This window comes from Tursiops truncatus, chromosome 4, assembly GCF_011762595.2.
Source record: "Tursiops truncatus isolate mTurTru1 chromosome 4, mTurTru1.mat.Y, whole genome shotgun sequence".
Lineage (NCBI taxonomy): Eukaryota > Metazoa > Chordata > Mammalia > Artiodactyla > Delphinidae > Tursiops > Tursiops truncatus.
Genome location: NC_047037.1, coordinates 74359344 through 74382632, shown reverse-complemented (window position 1 = coordinate 74382632; position 23289 = coordinate 74359344). Strand labels below are relative to the sequence as shown.

Here is a 23289-nt window from a genome sequence, read left to right as displayed (position 1 = left end):
TTTCCCAAAGTGCATACACCATTTTCCATTTCCACCAGCGGTGTATATGAGTTCTCACTTCTCTACATCCTCTCCAACACTGGTTATCGTCTGTCTTTTTTGTATAACCATGCTAGCGGGTGTGAAGTGGTATCTCATTGTGGTTTTCATTTACATTTCTCGATGAGTAATGATGTCGAGAAAACGCTTTTCTAAACTGATAATTTTATCTCTGAAAGTGAAAGAAGCTATAAGATAAACTGGACTAGCTTCTTCTTAACAAAAGAGAATTAAGTGATAATGAAAGTGACTGGAGCTTTAGCTGAACTAAATTATGTCTTTGAATTCAGATAGCCAGGAAAAGGAACACTGGGCTTGTCAGAGAGGCACTTTCTACGAGAAAAGTAGAATCTAAACAGCTCAGATAAAACATGGTCATGTTTCCGTTTCTGAGACTCTGAAGAGGAATGAACATAGCTCACATGTGATAGACATTTTTGAAAGGTTTAGTTTTTCATATTTAACAAGCAAATCTTTCTCCTGTGGAATGAATATGAAGATACATCTCAAGGAACGGTTTTCCCACTCAGGGAGCACAATAAGTCCATTCCCCCAAAGAATACATCAATAAGTACAAGGCAGGTCAGCAATGAAAGGCCAATTGGATGCTTATAATTAGATTATGAGAATATGTCAAGAAGGCTAAATTTTAAAGACTTGTCAGATTTTCAAGAGATACCAAAAGGGCTTTTTACAAACTATATTCGTTGTAAGGTGCTCTGATTAGGGGAAGATGATATAATATTAACTGATCAAAAGAAGGAAGGAAGAGAAAGAATAAGAAAAATAGAACTACTGAACCCTTATTTTTAACCTCTGTCTTTTCCAGCAGAAAACATAGAATTGAAAATGAAAGGGCAAAATATATACTAGGGGACACAAGAATCCCAAGATAAGTGAGTTGTGTTCTAAATTTCCAGGCCCAAGTGAATTATATCCCCCAAAAGCTCCCTTTCTCCACAAGATCATGTCCATACTCCTGAACCTAACATGCAAGCACCTCTACAATCTGACCCCCACTCTATCAGTCTGTATAAGTTACTCTTCTTGGTGGCAAGATTTGAGTTTCAAGCTGGCTTAAGTTTAGAAGGGGAAAAGACTTTGTATGGCTGTATGTGGAAATAAAGAAGACAGAAGCTGTGCGGCTGGACCTCGAAGGAGCGCAGGAAAAGCTGAATGACTCAGCCCAATGGGAAGAACAAGACACGTGGCATAGTCTCACCTCTGGAGATGAAAACTGGGATGTCACCCAAGACCAAGGCAGTTCCAGCAGCCACGTTTCCGGGTCAGTTCATCTCAGGAGATCGGGCATACGTGACTACCACCACTGTGATTCAGCTTCCCTTCTCTCCTCTACTATTTGCTTTCACTTCTACTCTCCACCCAGCCACCCAGTTCCCTGTCTCTACAGTTCACATCCCCAGAAAAACCAGCTTAATTGACCCAGCATGTTGCCCCTGTCCCTGTTTAGTCAGAGCTTCTAGGCCAGGACACCTTGGAAGTCACTGGCTGCATATTGATGGGCTGCCCTCGTGGGACAAGTTTTACCTCTGATCTCATCAGCGGTAGCCAGGCATGGGGCGGGTCGCACGGTGCCACCGTAGTCACCCACGTATAAGAAATCACTTCAGACTGCTCTCAGTAGGGGCCGTGGGCATGGTTGGGGTCAAATCTTTTCATCTAATTCTTCCCAGTGTAAACCTTCAATTCTTGCTGGTCTAATTTTACTCACCTCCCAGCACAATAATTACGCACTTATCCATTTACTCAACATTATTATTATTATGGTATACATAGTAGACATTGGAGCTACAAATGAATAAGATCACACTCATCTCTTAGAAGCGCATGGTCTAATGAAGGAGACATAAATAACTCAGCGTGATACACGCCGAAGTAGCAGCGTGTGTGTGGTGCTGTGGGAACCCTGGGAAGGGCACCTCCCACTCGGCTTGTGGGGAGGAGGAGAGGTGAGGGAGGGCCACTGGGGTGAAAGCAGGGCTGAGGAGGAGCCACTCATCACATTGTGGGGGGCAGGTGAGGTTTATTTAACATGGCTGGAATTTCGGGGCCACGGAGAGCAGTGGAGATGGTCACGTGGGCACGTGAGGCCGCGTGGGGAAGAGCTTGTCTACGCTGCCAGTTTCACTGTCTGTTTGCTCCCCCTGGGTCCCACACATACCTGGAATGCTCTTGATCACAAGCCACTATCCCTGTTGACTCTGAATCAGTTTTGATGTTTTAGGATCTAATTTCCTCTGATAGGAAATTGTAGGGCTGCTCTGGTAGGACTGCTGCTACCAATTGGCTATAAACCCCCATCTCGTGCTCAAGTCTCCTTACCAAGAGCAGAGAATAAATGTGTGTGTCCAAGATTTTATATGAAGATGGATTTCTTGATTATAGCTACAAAAATTAATCACTGTCTTAAGTAAGTGACAAACCTAAGAAAAATTGTTTCCCAGGTTAGAGGGGAAGCCCTAAATGCAAGAAATGGAAGTCCTTGGAATACCAGGTATCTTGTATTAACCGAGTCCCAGCGCCGTTATTCTTGCCTTTTCGTTGCTAAGGAGGTGTTTCTCCTGTCCTCATACCTACCTTCTTTCCTTCACACCGAAGCTCTTCTGGTTCCTTATCTCCCAGCCCTGGGGCCCAGCCCACTGTGCTGAGGTAGGAGAGGCTCGAAGGTGTTGAGTGAGTTGCTGGGGAGCGGGAGCCCTGGCCGTGGGGGACCAAGTTCTCTCTGCTTGCCTCTCTGGCCAGAAGCTTCCCTTTGGCAGTTCTTGAGAGGGTCAGTCTCTCGTGGGAGGGGCTGTGGGTGAGCCTGGAGAGGCACGGGTGAGGGTGGTGGCATAAAGAAAGAAAGGCCCTTCTGTCTGTTCTGTTCTTTTTTTTTTTTTTTTTTTTTTTTTTTTTTTTTACGGTACACGGGCCTCTCACTGTTGTGACCTCTCCCGTTGCGGAGCACAGGCTCCAGACGTGCAGGCTTACCTGCCATGGCTCACGGACCCAGCCGCTCCGCGGCATGTGGGATCCTCCCGGACCGGGGCACGAACCCGTGTCCCCTGCCTCGGCAGGCGGACTCTCAACCACTGCGCCACCAGGGAAGCCCTGTCTGTTCTGTTCTTGATCCAGTGATTTTCTGTCTCAGTTTCCCTCAATTACCCAGATCGTAGCATGATCCAAACCTTGTACCTACTTTCCCCCAGTCGGAAAGATAAAAGATTACTTCTCAGAATATTATGTAAATATTCTTCTGAGCAAGCGTTTGCTTGTTTGAATAGCCCTTCTGTTTCCATATCTTACCCAGCACAGGTCCCGCCTCCCCCATGACACCTTTTCTGCCCCTGCCAGCCCACCTTCATTTTTTTCCTGTTTTAAAATTCCTGCCGTGTTAACTATACATATTTCTTATTCTGACATTCAATTACATAATGCCCTGAGTTATTGAACTACTCTGTGTGAAAATCTTGTCCCTCTAGGGATATAGACAGTCTGGTGGAAATCTCTTTTTCTTCTTTTGTTTACCCCCCAGGGCTTTCCCCACAGCCCTCTGCACAGTGATGTGGACAGAGTAGATGTTGAACACACTCTTGTTAGAAATGAAATTGACCCACGTCAGGGCTCCACCTCACTTAGCCCTGTGATGGACACTAGCTTTGTTCACTCTTCTCTCTCTCTCTCTCTCTCTCTCTCTATCTCTCTCTCTCTCTCTCTCGCTCTCTCTCAAGGAAGCTAAAAACAAGATCCTGGTGGTGAAAGGGACAGAGTTTACTCTTAAATCTGCTAGTTAGATTTCTGTACATCCTGGCAGTGCCAACTCACCTGATGTTTAGAAAGCCTCCTTCAGGCCAGTAGAGTAAAGGGGGAGAACTAGAAACTATGGACCAGAGGCAAACGGCTCTATCACTTACAGGTTGTATGAACTTGGACAAGCCCTAAGCCTCTCTAAGCCTCAAAGAGACTCGTACCACCTCCCTCCACCTGCCTCCTAGGGATGCTTTAAGACTCAAACGAGTCTCAGATGTAACATGAACATACTCTGTAAACTGATAAAGTGCTATATTAATGAAAGAGATTCTTACATCAGTAACCACACTGGCTAACATTTATTGCTTACTGAGTTTTTACTGTGAACACTGTGTTCCAGACACATCCTACATTGTCAACTCATATAATGCTCACGACAACCCTGCAATATAGATACTATTATGATCCCTATTTTGCAGATGAAGGAACTGAGGCACAGAGGGTTTCAGTAGTTTGCTCAAGCCCTCCCAGCCAGTAAGTGACAGCACTGGGATATAAACGGAGGCAGTCTGGCTCTGGGGTATCTATGGCTTCTGTGAAGAAGGAAAGAGGGCTGGAGTGAAGGGCCATGATAGTAAAGGTAAGCTAGTAACTTACGACCATCTTTTGGGGCAGCAAACAAAGGAGAAGGTGAAACTCCTGATTCAGCTGGCCGATAGCTTTGTGGAAAAAGGCCACATTCATGCCACAGAGATCAGGAAATGGGTGACCACGGTGGACAAGCATTACAGAGATTTCTCCTTGAGGATGGGAAAGTACCGGTACTCTCTGGAGAAAGCCCTTGGAGTCAACACAGAGGTAGGTGTGGGATTGCCCAGCTGGGACGTCCTCCTTTCTTACCTCCCTCAGTACTGCTGTTCATTGCCGTGGAGGGAAGCTGGGTTTGCAGAGGAATCTTCCTGAGCTGTTGACCCCTAGAGCACTTGCCTTGTGTTGTCCTTCTCCTGGAGGGACTGGATCTTGCTGAGCCATTGGCTTCCAGCTCTCCATGACTGGTGCTATATACAGTGCAAAATTGGCTGGCCAGGGGTAGGGCCTGTGGCTACAGAACAGAGCTTTTCTGTGTGTAGAGTTAACTGTTGACTTTGAGGATTAAGCCCTTTATCTTGGCTTCATCAGTACTGTCTTCCACCCAATTATATTAATCAGCAAATGATTAGAGTCCTCAGTGTGTATAATAGTGCTCTTTCAAGAATAAGGTATGCAATTTGTATAAAGTCTATTTGACATTTCAACTGAAAAGAAGTACTATTTTCCAGGAAGCAAAGGAAGACTGACTTTTAATCTCTTCTTTATAATAGGGGTCATTAACCTATGAATTAAGAGCGAAATACAGACTGGCAATTTAATCCTAGGATTTCTAATTCTTAAATCTTTAAATAGGCTCATACTCTGAAGCAGAGCAGACTAGAGAATAAAGTGGTCAAACCACAAAGATTGGGAGAACTAACGTCTCCCCCAGGCTTTAACCTGTGAGACTTCTTTCCTAGAGGTTTTTATTCTATATAAATACCAAACAGCGGTTGAAATAAGCATGGATGGGCAATTAGAAAATTCAGTAATTGTTCTATCATTTAGTTTTCTATTTCCGAGGGAAGTTGCTTATTTAAATAAAAATATTTACTTTTATTATTTTCCCTTGACAAATGAAAGTTTTATATCTTTTTACATTTCTGTTTCACAACTGTTTTAATGGTTAATCATCAGTCTTAGACCTGTGTGTGTGTGTGTGTGTGTGTGTGTGTGTGTGTGTGTAGATCTAATCAGGCCCAACATCCTTGAGGAACTATGACACTAATTATAAAATGTGTACATTCTTTTTCTTTGTTGTGGATATTATCCCTGAGCATTTGACCTGAACATTTTATACTTCTCTTATTTGAGAAAAAAATTATCCCATGAAGAAGAGTGCTTGTGGGTAGCAGTTGGTGGGATTCCCCATCTTCTCATCCTTCTCTGTTCTTCCTTTCCCCCACCTCCACCAACTCTGGTAAGTTGCTTTCTGAAAGCATCTCCAAGGTGACCTCTACGATCTCTCTGTGTGTAGGATAACAAGGACCTGGAGCTGGATATCATCCCAGCAAGCCTTTCAGATCGTGAGGTCAAGCTCCGGGATGCCAACCATGAGGTCAATGAAGAGAAGCGGAAATCAGCCCGGAAGAAAGAGTATGTAGGGGGTTGGGCGTGAGATGGTTCCACCGACTGGCAGGCTCCTCATGGCTATGCTTGGTTTTCATTGCCACCCGTCCCTTTAGACAGCTTGCTGTGTCCCATGACCACCTAGAGAGGTTGGAATGGACAGACATGATGCTTCCACCCACATTTCACACTAACCAAGAACTTTAGGGCATTGGACAGAAGGAACAATGAACCATGTCAACCTTACAAACCGTGTCTTGATCACTCTGCTTTCTTTATATCAGTGTTACAAAGTTACACATAGCCGGAGATATGCAAGGGCTTTATGAAGAGTATTTTGACATTCCTTTTGGGTAATGCTGGAAAAAAAATGGTGTGTTCTAAGATTAAGAAGGCCTCTGTAGTTGATTTTATCAAAATGAATACAGGCCTGTGCCTGTATTCATTTTATCAAAATGAATACAGGCCTGTGTCGACTTCCCTCCATTTTAAGGATACCAGTCATTTTGGAACGGGGGCCCACCCTACTCCAGTATGACCTCATCTTAAATTGCATCTGCAATGACTCTGTCTCTAAATGAGGTCACACTGTGAGGTACTGGCAGCTGGGACCCAACATATGCATTTTGGGGGAGACACAATTCAACCCATAACAGAGAGGGAAATGAGGAGACAACACGTGGCCAGATCTTCCTGCTGGGCTGTCTCTGAGACACCAAATAGCCAGAGGACGGTAAAGGGTGGGTGGAAAGTAAAACAAAATGGGGTAGAGGGTAGTGGAGCTAAATTATGAAGAAAAACAGGAAAAACTGCAGGAAGCAGCTGGAGAAAAAGGGAGAAGGTAGAGGCATGCCAGAACCCAAGGCAGTAAAATCAAAGACAACTTTTCAAAGCAAGTGGGATTACGTCCCTTCTGATATTCCTTCTTTCTTTGTTTACCAAGCACTTACAGTGTACTAGGAACTTTGCTTATAGGATCTTGCTTAATCCTTGCAGCAGCCCTGTGTGATCAGCTGTTTTATAAGTAAGGAGTCTGGGGCTTGGAGAAGCAACTCCTGCCTCTAGGAAATGACAGTCATAATTCAATTCCTGGTTGTCTGACTTCAAAGCTCATGGACTTTCCACTCTACCAATAGAGCAAGACTAACGAGAGAGTGGCTCATTAACTCCTGCAAAAGGGAATTTTTAAAATCAATAATTTAATAGAAAGGCCACTGCTAGAACAAAGTTTTGCTTTAAGGAAAATCCCACCAAGATAAAGGTTCAGGAAAAGATGCTGCTCATTTTAATATTTCTTCTGAAATCTCCAACCGGGGGCACTCGGGATAATCCTTCTCAAAATTTTTATGTGATGGAACACCTTGTAAATAGGGATTCTCATTATGAAGTTCCATGAAAAAATGACATGGAAAATCTAAGATAAATATATAAAAATATATTTTGTGCTGATATTATTGTGTATCACATGCCAGCTAGGAAGCACCATTTCTAAAACAAATTTGTCAAAGAAAGAAAGTGACGTAGGTACACTACAGTGAAGCCACGCATCGTGAGTTGGACGCCCGCACGGGTACATTGTGTTGTTTAGGGGTCCAAGGTGGAAGGAGCCTTCCCCTTGCATATGTGCAGCACAGCTTCTCTTTTTGGGAGACTGAAGAGTAGTCAGTTAATATCATTAGCTTGTGCTGTGCTTGGGATCACAGCCTCATGCACATCAGTTTGTGATGTAAAATAACCCCATTAGAAGCGAGAGGTCAGCACACTATGGCCTACAGGCCACATCTGGTCCACCACCTGTTTTATATAGTCTGTAAGCTAAACATTATTTTTTATATTTTTAAATGGTTGAAAACTATCAAAACAAGAAGAATATTTTGTGACGTGAAAATTAGATGAACTTCTTTTCTGTTCATAGTTTTATTGGAACACAGCCAGACTTACTTTTTTAACATATTGTCTGTGGCTTCTTTCACACACAACAGCAAAGCTGAGTGGTTGTGACAGAGACTGAATGGCCCACAAGTAGTTACTCTCTGGCTCTTTACAGAAAAAGTTTGCTAACCCCCAGTCTCGGCGGTGGTGTCTTGGGCATCTTGTTTCTGGCTTTTAAACCTGGTTTAACCTGTGGGACTGTGAACTGTTTTGGTGTAAGTCAGCAATTCTACTCAGCAAGAATCATCATTCTGGGAGCTACAGTAAGAGGAACATGGGAAGCTGAGTTGGTGTCTAGTTGGTGAGAATGAGTGTGAGTGGCATTACAAGCTTATGTGCGCACACACACACACACACAGATGTGCAACGGACAGCACACACATCAGCACAGAATCACAACATGGTAGAACTGGGGGGGTAAAAGGGGAAGAGAGTATGGAACTAGCTGAGCACAAACATGCTGAAGGGACACAGAGCAAATGATCAGAGTGAGAAGGACTCAAAGGAAGAGACGTATATTGGTAAAGTAGAAAAATAGGACATTCAAGAATGTCGTAAATGCTGGGGTGGGGGCGGTGAAGTTTGCAGGAAGGGAGGTATTACATCTCTAACCAACTAAAAGCCCATTTGCTTCCGTCTAGATTCATTATGGCAGAACTGCTTCAGACAGAGAAGGCTTATGTGAGGGACTTACACGAGTGCTTAGAGGTAAGTCTTGCGGTCATCAGTTCTCAGCTATATTAGAAACTGACATCCTTGCCACATCAAGTCCTGGAGAGGAGCTCAGTACTCTGTCTTCTCCCGGAGCTTGAAGAATAAAAAACCAACCAGAGGACATCTTTCTCCCAGAGTCAATAATAATCGCATGGGAGTTTAAAGTGCTTTGGAAAGAAACTTTTCTCAGACTGGAACTAGGCCCAGCAAAAAAAAAAAAAAAAAAAAAAAAAGCATATAACACACTTGAATTCAAAATAAAATCTATGACACAGTCGCTGAACTTAAGTTGAGTCTAAAAATCTGCATCCTCCCCTCGACACACAGTCAGACTCAAACACATTTAATAAATAAGAAGACTGTGGAGTTTGTGTTCTATGCTAAAGTCTGGGATGTGAATTTCCCTAGCAACAGTTCACAGTAATGGAACATCCAGGTTTTCGTTCTTTCCATTCTGCTTACTTACCATCTCACTTTTTAGGCTCTACATGCATTCCCAGTCTGAGCCTTACCCCACAGCTTTGAAGCCCTGTTTGTTCTGTGTGTATTTCACGTGGCAGTGCTTGCCAGTGACGGAACTGTTGCTGTCTTACAGACCTACCTATGGGAAATGACCAGTGGTGTGGAGGAGATCCCCCCTGGGATCCTTAATAAGGAGCATATCATCTTTGGCAACATCCAGGAGATCTACGATTTTCATAACAAGTAGGTTGGTGGAGGGTTTCAGTGGAGCACACTCAGGGCCATAAATACCCAACAGCAGGGCTTTCCCAACAAGTGGACCAAAGCTGATTGGGAAATCTTGCCTGGTAAAGTATTGCCCGTTAAATTTTCTAAGTCAGTGGCTGTCAGACTTCTTTCTCACTCACACTTCTTTCTCTGCAATGGTCTAGAATTCCTAGTGGAGGGTGAAGTCAAGTATTCATCAGTGTCTCTCCCCCGTGTCCTGAGGGACCTACCTGCCAACATCTTCAGACCCAATCAGAATGATAGCCAGGCCTTGAGGAAGTAGAAGTAGCTTCTGCTCATTAAAACTGTTGGGAATCCTGACATTAGAATGCATCTGAGGCTCACCGTCCTACTCTGTGGGCCTTAGGTTTCAAATTCCACTGAAGTTTTCTTGCAACCTAAATACTTCCTCCACCCTTAACTACCTCATCTTCCCCACCCTCAACCAAAACAACAACAGATGATAGATAGATAGATAGATAATCAAACTATCTAATGGAACATATTTCTTGACAGCTCATAGGGGAGAACATCAATCAACCCTCTATGTTTTGTTGAAATCAGTAGAATCATAGAGCCCTAAAACCTCACAATTCATTTTTTCTAGCTCCCAACTTGATTTAAATATCTTTCCCACAGCATACTAAACATGTTCCATCATTAACAGAGGGTCAGCAAGAACATTGGTTGATTAGTTACATAATAACCAGCTTATGGAAATAATTCCGTTTCCAAAGTACAAATAGAGGAAACCTCAAGACCTGAGAAATAATGTTGACATAAAGTCCTATAGCTCTCTAAGAACCCTGTTGCAGAGAAGGGTTGAGGTAGAGATTCAGGGTTGTAGGATACAGTCCCGGGGACGTCCTAGGGTCAGGCTAGTCAAGGCTTTGACTGAATTAAGCCGTCATGACGAAGATGAAACTGCCAGCTCGGAGAGGTCCTGGGGAGGCAGTGGGCGCCGGTGTAGCAGCCCCCCTGAGGCAAGATTCTAAAACAGCAGCGCGCCATCGAGCTCTGTGCAGTGATGGAAATGTCCCGTGTCTGTGCTGTCCAGTACAGTAGCCGCTGGTCATGTGTGCCTCGCGAACACTTGAAATGTGCCTATTGTTACTGAAAACTGCGTTTTTCAACTTTTTTTAATAAATATAGGTGGCGGGCTTCCCTGGTGGTGCAGTGGTTGGGAGTCCGCCTGCCGATGCAGGGGACATGGGTGGGCCCGTGGGCCATGGCCACTGAGCCTGCGCGTCCGGAGCCTGTGCCCCGCGGCGGGAGAGGCCACAACAGTGAGAGGCCCGCATACCGCAAAAAAAAAAAAAAAAAAAAAGCAGCTGTATGTATGTGATCTTTCTCTAGGACCTTTGTCTCTGTAGGTATTGAATGGAGAAATTCCCAAGTACCAAAATTTCTATAAAGAACAATTCACTATATAGAATTTAATACCTACAAGTAGTAATTTTAACACAAATTGGAGGCTTAAGTGGAATGATACTTAGGTTTTACCCTCCACTCTCCCTATTTTCGTACTATATCTCTTTATTATAGAACTAAATGTAAAGATCCTGAAGCTTATCTACTCAAAAACTAGATCCATTTCTATTGCATTTTGCTAAGCATTCTGGGAGCGCTCGGATAAGGTAGTATGTACCATAAATAGACCCCCCAAACGGTAATGATTTCGCTAATGCTGTCTCCCCACTTTGGCCTACAGCTCATGATGTGGGGAAACCATTTATTTTCAGTTTGCCTTGTATTAGATTTTCAGCTTTGATAAGGGCAGCTATTTGTTTAAAATGCTCATCACCTTTGGTTAAATCTGAACTTTACTTTTTCCTTTTCAGTTTTTGGAGATATGGCCATATGTGAGTCTGGGCAATAACATTTTTGTAAAATCTCTGCTGTCAGGGATCAGAAGGTCTTCCTGACCATTAAGTACAACCATTTCCATTTACAGATAAAGACACTGAGACCCAGAGAGGGGCCAGTGACTTGCCCAGTATGTGACATCTCTCCCTTGAAAGATTAGGCGTAGATTCCAGGGGCTGGGTTTCCCACCTCAGTGCTCTCTCCCCGTCCCCTACTCCATAGACCACCAGCTGGCACTGACAAATCTGGTTTGTTTGATTCATATCCAACCAGCTTCCACGTGCATCCTCAAATTTGAGGAAAACCCATTTCTTCCATAGGTGTGTCATCCAGGTCACACACCCTTACAATAATGACCTGAAATAAGTCAGTTTTCAGCAAGGGTTGGAAAGACAAGTAGGGGACCAACAACCAGGGCTGGATAACCCTTCTGCAAACTCCCTCCTCCAGGTCCGGCCAGAAGCTATTAGATTTGGACTTGGCCACCACCCACTGCCCTACCAGCCTAGTGTTCCCTGGCCCGAGGCTGAGGGCCAGGGCCAGGGCTAAGTGGGACTGAGCTGAGACACTGGCCAGGCCCAGGGCAGCCTTCCAGGGCACCAGGTAGCCGGGGTCAGTGGGGAGCAGAGGGTGGTGTGCAGCAGGGCAGGAGAAGACAAGGTGGGGGGGGGATGATGGGAGAGGCTGGTGAACCACTGAACCAGGCCCACACTTCCATGATCTCCCAGGAGTTCCACCCTGGGGTCAGCCCTGCACTGGTTTGGAGATGGAGTTGGTACCCAGTGAGGAATCTGACCAAGGCTCTGCCCTCTGAGTTCTGGGAATCAGTGAGGTACTGGTGATAAGGGTGGAGGTGAGCACAAGTGCAGATCAAAGGAGCAAAGAAAATAGTCTCTGTTGGAGTAACAGGAAGGCTTCCCAGAGGAGGGGCATTTGAGATGGAATATAAATAACCAGTGGGATTTGTACAGCCAGGCACAGCTCCCTTGATGATGGAGGAGAGTTTGAACACAGGCCCTTTCAGGGAGGAGAGTGGTGAAGTCTAGGAGGGAGGCCGAGAGGCAATGGGAGGAGTTTGGGAGTGAGTCTGAACCCTGGGTCAAGGATGGGGGAGGTCTGGCCGTCACACTCCTACTTAGACTGTGTCTTGTCACGTCTGTGTCTGTGAGATGGAGGCTCAGGAGGGGAGAGGTGGTGGGTGGAGATGGTATGAGTCAGAAGTGGTGGTGTAGGAGAGCACGAAGGAAGGCAGGAGAGACAGAGTGAGTGGGAAAGTGGGGTAAAATACCTGGATAGAGAAGTGAGAACAGTGGATAACAAGGGGAAAGAAGAGATGGGGAGAAGGAGAGAGGAAGGAAGAGGGGAAAGGGGGGCACTACTAGAGGGAGATGGTAGGTCAGTAAAGGGAGAAAGGGGGAAGGTCGAGGGGGAGAGGGAGGGAGAGAGATGGATAAAGACCTAGACCTCCCTGCGTCCTATTGCAGGCAGGAGCGTCAGCAAAGTGCTTTTCAAATATTTTTGATCATGAACCAAAGAAAAATTATATATCATGTCCTGATATGCATATGCGTATACATTATATATAAGAGGAAAATTAAGTCCTCCAAAATAACACCCTCACTATGTGTGATGCACTCTGATATTTTGGATTAGGTTCCATTCTCCTTCCTTTTTAATGCTGGTTTCCACCCACTAAATTGATTTTACAACCCCTTGAAACACAGAGGGTAGATCTGTAACTACAAGGTGAGGAGCTGGCTCCACCAAGTGGTGAGAAAAGGGATGTGCAGGTCACAGCCCCTTCTGGAGGCCACACTGCCAGGCTGCGGCTGCCTTCTCCTCCGTTGCCTCTCCTACTCCTTCCCACACACACACCCCTTGCTTCAAAATATGCGTATTCTGTGCTTTCTATGCTTTTTTCACACTCCAAGAAAATCTCGTTCTATCCTACTCCCTTGTTTTATAGAAACTGGAGCTTACAAAAGTTCGTGACCTGCACAAACCAATTAGTAACACAGCCAAAGAATCCAAGTCTTCATAACTCCCTATTAAGTCACACTGTCATTTTCTTAATATTCAAATGTCAAGCGAAGAGGAAGGGGAAGACTTGTGATTTTTCTTGGGCCCTAAACCCATACTCTAAGGGATAACTGAGGCCTTACCCATCAGAAAGGCCCTAAAAAAAATTTAGCTGTGATTTTGTTGCTATTGTTTTTCAGTAAGCCATCGACATTGGTGCTGGTTATAGATATTGGGGAGGACCCAAAGTCTAAACATTCATTTGGGGGTGTTCAAGTCATGTTCATTTCACTCGTACACACTAACTGCTTAGCGTCCTTGCCTAGTTGCTAAACAGGCTGTCAATGGCTATGAATAACATTAAATGTGAGATTGTTTATATTTTACTTTAACATTAAACTTATATTTATGCAATAGTTTTTTTTTGTTTTTTTTTTTTTTTTTTCGGTACGCGGGCCTCTCACTGTTGTGGCCTCTCCCGTTGCGGAGCACAGGCTCCGGACGCGCAGGCTCAGCGGCCATGGCTCACGGGCCCAGCTGCTCCGCGGCATGTGGGATCCTCCCGGACCGGGGCACGAACCCGTGTCCCCTGCATCGGCAGGCGGACTCTCCACCACTGCGCCACCGGGGAAGCCCTATGCAATACTTTTTGATTCATCTGATCACACAAGTTAAACAAACTTAGGAAATATTAGCAAAACAAATTGAACAGGTAGCAGTGCAGCGAGATAAACTGCTGCTTGAGGTTGGAGGTGAGGGTGGGGCATATGCTGAGTGAGAGTCCAGCCTTGCACACTTTGCCCCTTCACCGCTAACGTAAGCTGAAGTTTCTGCTGTGAAATAAAGGGACAGAGCCCACTGATTGTCATGGCTCAGCCCAGGTGATCAAACTGTGCTGATTAAACACTTCTGTGAACAATCTGGTACCTTCCCTGGAGTGTGCGCGACTCTCCACTAGTTTGACAGCTGCTCAGTGTGCTAACCAGCTGTCCTGGCCTGCAGTCCAGAGCCTCTTCCAAGATGGGCGCTGAATCTGTCTGGTCACTAATGGATCCCTTAGAAACGATGTCTAGCTCCACTTGTATGAAAGCATTGATAAGGGGCAGTGTCCTGGACTGCCTGCAAAGATGAGCCTGATGCCTTTCTCCCTGGCTGCCTCCAGCTTTGTTTGTCTCCTCCTCATTGTTCTTCTCCCCCCTGCCCTGTTACCACAGCACCGCCCCCCCCTTCATTCCCCTTGTCCCAACAAGTGTGCACGCACATGCTTGAGAGCACGCATACACAAGGTCATCACACATGCTCCCCTTTAAATGCAAGCTGCACCCTTGACGTAGAGGTCCTCTGTGAAGGATATACTTCTCCAGAAGCAGTAAGAATATAGGCCAGATTTACCTTTGGCAAGAATAACAAAATCAGAATGACTCAGGGTGCCTTTGGAATGGTGCTGTTTCCATAGTACTTAATGACAAAGCTCACAAAGCTTTTCTATCAATAAATGCTAGAAGTTTCATTTCCCAGGATCCTGTCCAAAGTCAGAGCGAAGCATTTTCCTCATAGAGTAACTGCATAATATATTGTATCGTAATACTTTAACAGAGTAGTGACACTGCTTAGATCTTGACATTTTTTTATTGAAGTGTAGTTGCTGTACACTATTATATACATTACAGGTGTACAGTATAGTGATTCACAATTTTAAAGGTTATAGTTATTATAAAATATTGGCTATATCCTCCATGTTATACAATACATTCTTGTAGCTTATTTTATCCCTAATAGTTTGTATCTCTTAATCCCCTACCCCATATTGCCCCTCCCCCCTCCCCACTGGTAACCACTAGTTCATTCTCTGTATCTGTGAGTCTGCTTTTTTGTTATATTCACTAGTTCATTGTATTTTTTAAATTCCACATATAAGTGATATCCTACAGTATTTGAATCTTGACATTTCTTTAGAAGTTTTATTCATTTCTGAAAGAACCCCAGACATTCACGCAAACTCTTAAACTCCTTGCTTTGCTCGTTCTCCCATGATTTATTACATATAATTATTGAAATGGTGAGGACCAAGATGTTTCTATAGAACAGCTGAGGAGGAATATCCCATCATTTGTGAAGTGTTGTGACCTCTTGTGCTTTAATTTAAACTCATCACATCTATTTGAAGTAGGTAGAATGATACTGATCAGACGTACATAACCTGTCATCTTCATAAGCTTCAAATTAAAAAGCAAAATAGAGTTTAATACTGCCACTTACCGTCAACAATTACATTGAGATGGTAGTGCATATCTTACTCAAAGTTATGAATTGATATGCCCAGCACGAAATAAATAGCTTTTAAAATTCTCAGCTTTTTTATTTAAAAATTAAATCATATGGAGTTGATGTAGGATCTAACAACTGGAAGCACACTGGAATAGGGCAGTTGCCTTCAAAAGCTGACCTATGGACTGGATGCATTAGAATTACCCAGGGAGCTTTGCTAAACAGTACAGATGCTCAGATCCTAACCCAGAGGGCAGTGCACAGCCAGGTGTGATGTCCACTAACTAAGGTTTTCCAAGAGTGTTCCTTAAGACAAAGTCCCCCCAGAAATGTTCCACTCGCAAAGAAGTTTGGGAAGCACTGCACACTCTATCAGATACTTCAGAGGTTTATAATGTGCCTCATCATATTATAGGATTTTGGAAGTCCTGCCATAAACTAACTAGTTTAGCCCAGCATTTCCCAAACTTACATGATCTGTGACCTTGAAATCCAATCTTTGCATAATACGCAATCAAGATTTTCCCAGGATATGGTTTAGGAGAAGGTAATCTACTATAGATTTTCCAACAGGGGCATGGTGGGGAGAGCTCTCTCGGGATAAGTCTACAGGAGTGGAGCTTATTAAGATTGGGAAGCACTGATCCTGAAGAACTAATGTTTATTTAGTGCCTGCTATATGCCAGGCAGTGGTTTGGGTTCTTTACCTACATGGATTTATTAAATCCTCACAACATCCCCATGAGGTTATTTAAAGTTGAGAAAAATGAGACTTCGGAAGACCCCCTCACGACTGTGAGTAGGTGTGAACTCCGGCTCTTTGACTTGAGCTTGGCTGTGGGAGGGAAGGAAAGTGAGGCCTCGGGTCAGTAGAAAGGTGAGCTAGCAGTGGCAGCTGCCGTTAAAACCTGCATTTTCCGAAAAGGCATTAATTGTAGCAATGATAGTCTATGTACTTAACTCATTGTAAAGTGCTTTCACTTCTTGAGAATTTTCAAGCACAGCATCCTCCCATAGGTTTTTGATACCTACTGTCACCAAAAGTCAGGGTATTGCTCTATTTAAATAAAATTCTAGCACCATCTTCAGCATCTAGATCAATTATCAACTCTGTGGGTATAATTACCACTGTGCGCTTAAAATTAACCTTAAGTGACCAGGCCACTGACCTTGGGTCATAAGTCAAGGAAGGAGGGACACTCTCCCTGAGTCGTCACAGAGTCCTTGCAACTTCTAAAGCAAGAATACAATTGTATATCTTATGTGGAATGTCATGATCCGGGCTGTTGTATCATTTATTTGATTGCCGTTAAAGGAGAAGGGCCTATATATCATGGGGGTGAGAGGGAGAGGATTGGAGGGAGATCCTGAGAGTGGGGAAGTGGAGGTTTCCTACAGCCAATAGCATTTATTGTAGGTGCCCAGGGCTCCAAATTCGCCTCTTTCTCTCTTCTTCCAAGTACTCTTTCCTCCTAGTCCTGCTTTCTTTAAAGCAGTTCATTTCCTTTCACCAGTCCTTGTCCTAGAATAGCTCATCAGAGTTTCTTCCCCCCACCCGTCAAAATGTTCCAGCGTGCCCCCGCCCCCCACCCCGGCCCTGTTCAGCCCATATGAGAAATGACTGTGTAAAGAACATCTCAACATCTGAAAACACTACCTCTGAAGATTTTGTACCTTTTATTATTTAGTGTTCTCATGGAAAAGAGTCACATAATAAGTGTCTTTTAGAATTTCGTTCCAGAAATAAAAATTATATGAAAAATAGATTCCTATTTTAACATATTATGTTACATATAGTAATGAGCCAGATTCCTTCTCTTTGCTACAAAAAAAGCTGTTTTCTTTCTGGCCTTGAAAAAAATGTGATCCTCACTTATAGCATTATATAATTTTTTCCTCTTTCTAATTTAGAAGTCATATTAAATATATGTGTGTCACCTGCAGTTCTTCCAAACATAGCAATAAGTATGTGATACTTCCTGATTTGTGAGCACTGCATATTTGCATCTTGTGAGCCCAAACTGCATTATAATCACTGCGGCTCCATGATTAGATCAGGATACTCCAAAGATCAGGAGAAAGATGATTAGCTTCAAATGGGTATTGCTAGGAGTCTTCAAAACACTTGAAGTGACTTTTTCTCATCACTGAAGTAATACCCATTTGTTGTAGAAAATTTAAATGGCAGGTGGACAAAAAAATATCATCTATGATCCTATCAATCATTAGCATTTTGGTCTTCCAAATACGACTTGCCAAACATTTTTTAATTGCACATATATATTTCTTTAAACCAAAACCAACATCTGTCTATGTCATTGAAGGGAGAACACAAATTACAGATATATAGACTCCATAACCAATTGTAATTATCATTGTAAGATGCTGCCAGAATTCTTGGACAAGAGGACTCAAGTAGTGTAAGTCAGATCAATAAAATTTATTTGTTGCAATGGTAGAGGTAGGCAATGGAATCATTCAGACCTACTTTATATCTTTTAATTTAATTTCTGAATTAATTTTTAAAATCAAAATTAAATAGAAAAGTATAGATCGAGAAGACCCACCCACCACTATCTTCATTCACCCTGTTCCTTCACCTGGTTTCCTATGGTAATGACTTTTTTAAAATATATTTGTGTTGTTTCCAACCGACTTTTATTTCAGACAGTACTGTGGTGAATGCTCTTTATATGTCATTTCACATGTGTGAAATTCTGTTTGCTCTTCTTTTTTTTTTATTGAGGTATGGTTGATGTGTAATATTATATAACTTTCAGGTGTACAACATAGTGATTCACAATCTTTAAAGGTTATACTCCATTTATAGTTATTATAAAATATTGGCTATATTCCCCATGTTGTACAGTATATCCTTGTAGCTTTTTTTTTTTTTTTTTTTACGGTACGCAGACCTCTCACTGTTGTGGCCTCTCCCGTTGCGGAGCACAGGCTCCGGACGCGCAGGCTCAGCGGCCATGGCTCACAGGCCTAGCCACTCCGTGGCATGGGGGATCTTCCTGGACCGGGGCACAAACCCGTGTCCCTGCATCAGCAGGCAGACTTTCAACCACTGCGCCACCAGGGAAGCCCTATTTTTTTTTATATATAGTAGTTTGTACCTCTTAATCCCCTTTCCCTATCTTGCTGCTCCCCACTTTCCTCTGCCCACTGGTAACCACTAGCTTGTTCTCTATATCTGTGAGTCTGTTTCTTTTTTGTTATATTCACTAGTTTGTGGTGTTTTTTAGACTCCACATATAAGTGATATCATATAGTATTTGTCTTTCTCTGTCTGACTGACTTCACTTAGCATAATGCCCTCCTACTCAATCCATGTTGTTGCAAATGGCAAAATTTCATTCTTTTTATGGCTGAGTAATATTCCATTGTATATATACCACATCTTCTTTATCCATTCATCTCTTGGACACTTAGGTTGCTTCCAAATCTTGGCAATTGTACATAATGCTGCTATGAACATTGGGGTGCATGTGTCTTTTCAAAGTAGAGTTTTCATTTTTTTCAGATATATACTCAGGAGTAGAATTGCTGGGTCATATGGTAGCTCTATTTTTAGTTTTTGGAGAATGCTCCATGCTGTTTTCCACAGTGGCTGCACCAATTTGCATTCCCACCAACAGTGTAGAAGGGTTCCCTTTTCTCCCCACCCTCTCCAGCGTTTGTTATTTGTGTTCTTTTTGGTGATAGCCATTCTGACTGGTGTGAGGTGATACTTCACTGTGGTTTTAATTTGCATTTCTCTGATGATTAGTGATGTTGGGCATCTTTTCATGTGCCTGTTGGCCATCTGTATGTCTTCTTGGGAAAAACATCCATTCAGGTCTTCTGCCCATTTTTAAATCATGTTGTTTGTGTTTTTGATGTTGAGTTGTATGAGCTATTTATATATGTTGGATATTAATCTGTATTGGTTATATCATTTGCAAATATTTTCTCCCATTCAGTAGGTTGTCTTTTCATTTTAGATAATGACTTTCTTTTTAACCACTTTATTGAAGTACGGTTGATGTAAAAAGCTGTACGTATTTAATATCACAACCTGATGCGTTGGGGGATAACTCCACACCCATGAAACCATCACCACCATCAAGGCCATAGACATATTTATCACCTCCTAAAGTTTTCTCCCCTATTATTATTATATAAGAACACTTAACATAAGATCTACCCTCTTTGCAACTTTTAAGTATACAATACATTATTGTTAGCTATAAGTATTATGCTGTATAATAGATCTCCAGAACTTATATTGCATGACTGAAATTGTACACTTTGACCATTAGTTTCTTGGGTTGGAAATAATAGTATATATTATTTACTTAGACAAAAGGTATTAGATACATTCTTCCACACCTTGCTTTTTTTACTTAACAGCCTGCCCTGGAGATCTTCCATGTGAAAACCTAAGAAGCTTAGCCATTTTTTATAGCTACATAGTATATGGTGCTGTGGATGTACTGTAGTTTACTTTGTCGTCTATAGACCATCTTTTGCTGTTATGAACAGTGCCACAGTGAATCTACATGTATATACTTCATGTTACACACATGTGACTACAATTATAGGACATTTTCCAAAATTAAAATTGCAGAGGCAAAGATAAGTACATTTTTTATTTTGATAGATGTTATCAAATTGACCTGTGCAAAGATTATACCGTCTTCCATCTCCACCAGAATGTTTCCCCACAGCCTCATATTATTTTTTATTTGAAAAACTTTGTGTGATTTTTAAAAAGCAAATTCCATTCCAGTGATTCTGGCTTATTTGAGCTTATATTCTCTGAGCTCAAACCAATTGTTTAATACATTAATTTGAAGTTGTTATAGTCAACTCTTTATTATTTATTAAGATAGAAGGGAGCCATGGCTCAGATATCCACAATGGCAGATAATTCAGTAGTAATTCAATTCAGCTTTGAAATGTATTACGGCTTTTTCCCCATTAAATTTTCTTTCCCAACAATGTCAGCATTAGGAAACGTTAACTCGGTCTTTTAGCACAAACTGGGTACTGATGGAAGAAGAAAGTGAAAAATTGGAAAGAAGTCAGTGTAGGATTCAGAATTTTTCCACCTATCTCTGGGATCATAGATGATATCTATTTTGTTCTTTTGATACCTTTATCTGTGTATTTTTAAATGTTACAACGTGCTCAGATTACTTGTGTAAAAAAATAGTCATAGTTACTGTTAAAATGAAATGCCCAACACAAGTATAATATTTCATTATTTTCAGCCTGAGAAGTGTAAACCCTTAAGGGAAACAATGTTAAGTAGCACTAATTAATCAATTAATAGAAATTTTAATGAAATTAGTTCCAACATATTTAAAATCGCTTGTTACCACGTGTTGCTTAGAGAGTAGAGAAGCCACGTGAAAATAATGGAGAGTTTACCAGGTTGGGATGACCTCAGTATAAGCCTCTGGCGGAGAGGGGGTCAGCAGTACAGAGATGTCTGATTTGGCCTTTCTCTCCCCTTGCAGCATCTTCCTCAAAGAGCTGGAGAAGTATGAGCAGCTGCCTGAGGATGTGGGACACTGCTTTGTTACCTGGGTAACCGACCTGAGCTTCTTCTCCTCCCACTGTCACATGGTTTCCAGGAATGCAGATGCTACCAGATGACATCACTGTTCAGTGCCTGAGCTGATTGGTGTCACTGAAATTCTAACACAGGACCAAGGGCTATAGAGTGGGGCCATGAGTAGATCTGAAAGAAGCAGTCTGTCCCTGAGGAGCAGAGCCCTCCTTGGGAAAGGTCCTTAGATGGTGTGTCCAAGCTCCACCTTAAGTTCTCAAAAACTTTCTAAAATTGAGATGTCAGGAGATTGGAACAAGACCCCCACCCTTGGCAGAAGAACTACTCCAGCTCCATCCACGAGTTGTTGTGTTTTCAGCAGGATGAGGATTAAGGAATTAGAACTTTAGAAATCCACCAAACCATTGTTTACATTTTCTTCCTTATTAGAGAACAGACTCCTTGGGTATCCATCCCAATTCTGACCTACAGGATGCAAATCTAGTCATTCTCTTTCTTGGGCCAAGTAAATGGGCTGAATTTACTAGGTTCTACTTATACAAACAGAAACATTAGTGTCTGTTAGCATCTCTGTGCCACATTATCCTGAGTTCAGGTTCATGGTATGAGTGCCAACATCTTGAGGGAAGTCCACCTAGTACAATAAGTGCAACTAAACATGGAAATCCTTCCCCAGGGCCAGGAGCTCTAATATTCAACAGTTAACTAATTATAACTTCCACTCAAAATGGGCTAATTACTTTTCCAAATGTCTTCACTCTTCAGAGAGTTTGTGCTCTTAACAGCCCTCTGGAATAGGCAGAGCTATGGTTATGTTTTATATTCTATATACGGAAACATTTCAGAGGAGCTAGGACGTTGGCTAGCCCATTGACATGTAATTAATATCACAGCTCATCCCACAACTCAAGACGTGAGTTACTTCCGTTTTCTGAAACTGTAACATTTGCTTCCTGGCACACTCTCATTTCTTAAGGAAGTCTCAGACTGCCATCTTATTTTGTGCTAATACATTTTTCACCTCTAGATACGTGAGCCCATGCACAGTTCACATTAGTGCTGATAAATAATTTATGATCCCTTGCATGGCCAGTGTAGAGAAAAAATGAGATTGACCATTAAGTGAAGGTTTGGGGGGGTTTTTTGGTATCTTGTTTCATACATATTGGGGATTTGCCTTACCATAACCATAAGTATGGTTTACCAACATCTCTTAGGGATGATGAATGCCTCCCAGGTAGTATATAAACCCTAAAACTGGTTTCAGAAAACCTTCCATGATTGTATAAAATAGGCACATTTTGCCAAGAATTATCCCAAAGTGACTTTCTTAAGTCTTATAATCTTAATTTATGAGCGTAGTGCAGGAGTAAAGGGTAGAAAGAGTTGTTTGCAATGTATTGAAGAGCAACAGTTATTACCAAGAAGCCTGAAGGCAGCTGGCCTGGGCTCCACCACTCTGTAACTATGGGAATTTAAAGTTACTTAACCAACCTTATGCCACCATTTTCACAATTGTAAAATGGGGATGATAATAATAGAACTCACCACATAGGGTTCTCATAAGGAACAAACGAGTTAATATATATAAAGAACTTGGGAAAGTGGTGGCATAAATGAAACCTGCTATAATTAAAACATAGCTAGGCTGCTTTCTTAGAAGAGGACGTCCCCAATGTGGTATAGGCACGAGGATGGGAGCATTTCACAAATGGGAAAAGTGCTTGGTGGCCGAAGTACACACACCCTTTCCAGTGGAAAGGCTGTGAAACACTGACCCAGAGGATCCCAAAGACATGAGAAATGAATTTTCACCAAGCCATAAAATTCTTGACTTGAAGTAGCAATCTGGTTAGGACTCATTGTTCAGACCCTGCCCCAGAGGGTCCCCCTGCTTTCCTTTCCCCCATCATTGCTTCTGGGAAGTGGGGGATGGTAGCATAGGCGTTTAACATGCCCTACAAACTGCCCCCAGTGGAGACATTGTAGTTCTAGCAGATCTCCCTCTGAGATCACACTTCGTTTTCATTCTTTGACTTTCGTTTTCAGAGCAAATGCTGTCATTTTTCAAGATGGGAAGCGCAATTGTAGGTAATCCAAAAAGGGGGATAATCTCTCAGTAAATTCTGTCCAGCGTCAGGATACATGAGGATATGTGAATTGGTTTTTTTTTTTAATTCTATCTAGCACTGACTAGTATTAAAACGAGC

The 23289-nt window shown here is 42.6% G+C and overlaps 1 protein-coding gene across 19 annotated transcripts in view; it reads left to right on the top strand.

Annotated features, from left to right (window-relative positions):
• Positions 1–23289, top strand: part of KALRN (kalirin RhoGEF kinase) — a 645891-nt gene that overhangs the window by 392436 nt on the left and 230166 nt on the right. For all 19 annotated transcript variants that reach the window (XM_033855735.2, XM_073804132.1, XM_073804131.1 and 16 more), the window contains 5 exons: positions 4465–4647; positions 5897–6015; positions 8562–8628; positions 9230–9339; positions 21027–21096. In XM_033855735.2, the coding sequence (XP_033711626.1) occupies positions 4465–4647; positions 5897–6015; positions 8562–8628; positions 9230–9339; positions 21027–21096 (549 nt within the window). The remainder of the gene's footprint in view (positions 1–4464; positions 4648–5896; positions 6016–8561; positions 8629–9229; positions 9340–21026; positions 21097–23289) is intronic.